Source organism: Capsicum annuum, chromosome 4, assembly GCF_002878395.1.
Source record: "Capsicum annuum cultivar UCD-10X-F1 chromosome 4, UCD10Xv1.1, whole genome shotgun sequence".
Lineage (NCBI taxonomy): Eukaryota > Viridiplantae > Streptophyta > Magnoliopsida > Solanales > Solanaceae > Capsicum > Capsicum annuum.
In genome coordinates, this window is record NC_061114.1 from 154,752,785 (window position 1) to 154,755,764 (window position 2,980).

Below are 2,980 nucleotides of genomic sequence, written 5' to 3' on the forward strand. Positions count from 1 at the left end.
TTATCACAAGTGTGATATGTTATCATCCTTGGTCATCAACTTTATCCAGATTACACCTCAACATTGGCTCAAATGATAATCTCACATGATGTCTTATCGCGGGAGTGATGACTTATTAGCTCTGATTATCACCTTTATCCAGAATGATTCCCATTTTTTCTCAAGTTGACGACATTAAGTGATGCATCACTAACTGGTTGATAACCCCTCATCTTTGGTCGTTAGTTTTATTTTGCTGACAGCATCGATTTCACCTTAATCCCTGTACATATAAATAAATCATTACAATCACACACTTTTAAAAACAAACAAACAAACTTACAACATAAAAATTTGGGCTGCCTCCCAATAGCGCTTGATTTACTGTTGCGGCACAACTTAGTTATCTTGACTACTTAGACTTCATCGAGATACACAGTGGATAATAGCTTTGCATCATCCATTGGACCAACATAGATCGTGACTCTTTTCCCATTAACATTGAACAAACTTTCATCTTTACCTTCGAGTTCCACCACACCTGATGGAAAAACATCACATACTTTGAACGGCATAGACCATCTTGACTTTAATTTGCCCAGAAAGAGTTTAAGCCGAGAGTTGAACAAGTAAACCCAATCACCAACTTTAAAATCTCTCTTCTCTATTCTTCGGTCATGGTAATTATTCATCCTTTCTTTGTACAAATCATCTCTTTTATAGGCTCCAAGATGGAATTCATCCATTTTATTTAGTTTCCCCAATCTTAACTCAGCTGCTTCTTTCTAGTTCACGTTCAGTCATTTAAGAGCCCATAAGGCCTTATGCTCTAACTCAACCGGACGGTGACACGTTATGCCGTATACCAGCTGGTATGGTGACATACCAATAGGTGTCTTAAAAGTAGTTCGATATGCCCACAAGGCAACATCAGGCTTTCAAGACCAATCTTTTTGGCTCACATTCACCATTTTACCTAAAATTACTTTTATCTCCAAGTTAAAAACTTCCACTTTCCCACAGGTTTATGCGTGATATGGAGCAACAATCTTATGCTGATTCACACTGTATTTCAACAAAGCAGCCCAAAATGTTTTGTTGCAGAAGTAGGATCCTCCATCTCTAATAATAGTTCTTGGCACTCAAAAATGAGAGAAGATGTTCCTTTTCAGAAAAGCCACCACTTTCTTGCCTTTGTTATTGGCCAAAGTAACTGCTTTAACCCATTTGGACACATAGTTCATAGCTACTAAGATATATTTTATCCATAGGAGCTCACAAATGGCCCCATGGAATCAATACCCCAAACGTCAAATAGTTCAACTTCCAACATCTTTGCTATGGACATTTCATAATGCTTTGATATTTACCCTTGTCTATGGCATTGGTCACATTTTCTCACAAACTCATATGCATCCTTGAAGAGGGTTGGAAAATAGTATCCACTTTGTAACACCTTTCTTGTAGTACGGTCACCTATATAATGACCCCCTACCAAAGAAGTGTGACCGGCTTCCAGAATACCCAGCATGTCTACCTCCGAGATACACCGCCTGATAATATTATCCAAATACCTCCGAAATAAATATGACTCATCTCAAAAGTATTGCATAATGTCATGAAGAAAATTCTTTCTTTGGTGAAATGATTCTTTGGGATAATCTCACTCATCACATAATTTACAATGTTCGCGTAACAAGGTACTCGTTCGTGCACAATAGCCGAGATTTTCTCATCCAAAAATGTATCATTAATTTTAAGCTCATCCTTGATAGCTTGATCTCCCTCAATTCGAGATAGGTGATCTGCAACTTGATTTTTGCATCTTTTTTGATCTTTAACTACAAAGTCAAAACTCTTGAAGCAGTAATACCCAGCTGATTAGCCTTGGCTTTGCATCCTTATTCTCCATCAAATACCTCAAAACAATATGTATTTATGTACTACCACTTTATTCCCCAATAAGTAAGCACAAAACTTCTCAAATGCATAAACCACCATAAGAAGTTCCTACTCAGACACAGTGTAATTATCTTGGGCCCCATTCAATGCCTTGCTTGCATAGTAAATGAGATGAAATATCTTATCTTTCATTTGAAAAAGCACAGCCCCACGTGCTACTCCATATGTGTCACACATGATTTCGATTGGTTTTGACCAATCTGGTGCAACAATAATTGGTGCAGCAACTAGCTTCTCCTTAAGGCAATCAAATGCCTTTTTGCACTCATCGTCAAATATGAACTTGGTCTATTTGTCTACAAGCTTGCATATTGGGTATGCTATTTTGGAGAAATCTTTTATAAATCACCGATAGAATCCTGCATGACCAAGGAAACTCTGCAATCCCTTTGCTGAAATGGGGGTGGTATTTCTCAATAACATCAATTTTGGCTCGATCACCTTCGATTCCCTTAGCTGAAATTTTTTGACCAAGGACAATGCCCTCATTAACCATGAAGTGGTATTTTTCCCAATTTAACACCAAGTTGAACTCCTCGCATATTTACCATGCTCTACTTAGACTAACCAGGCATAACTCAAAAGAATCATCTACCACTGAGAAGTCATCCATAAACACCTCCAAGGTGTCCTGTACCATATCAATAAAGATAGACATTATGCACTGTTGAAAAGTGGCAGCTGCGTTACACAAACCGAATGACATCCTCTTGAAAGAAATATTATCACACAGGCAAGTGAAAGTTATCTTCTCCTAATACTCTAGGGCAATAGAAATCTTGTTGTAGCCTGAATACCCATCCAAGAAACAATACCAACTTCTTCCCGCCAACCAATCAAGCATTTGATCAATAAAAGGTATCGAGATGTGGTCCTTTAGAGTCCATGAGTTGAGCTTGCGATAGTCTATGCAAACTCTCCACCATGTAATCATCCTGAGTCAAATCAACTAATTCTTTTCATTTTCCACTATAGTCATGCCCCCTTTCTTAGGTACACATTGGATGGGACTTACCCATTTACTATTCGAGATGGGGTA

General features: G+C 38.1%; 1 protein-coding gene across 1 annotated transcript; it reads right to left on the reverse strand.

Annotated features, from left to right (window-relative positions):
* Positions 1–395: 395 nt before the first annotated feature.
* On the reverse strand, positions 396–725 carry LOC107868914. The gene has a single exon (XM_016715524.1). It carries the CDS (start codon positions 723–725, stop codon positions 396–398), a length of 330 nt encoding a protein of 109 aa, XP_016571010.1.
* Between the last annotated feature and the right edge of the window lie 2,255 nt (positions 726–2,980).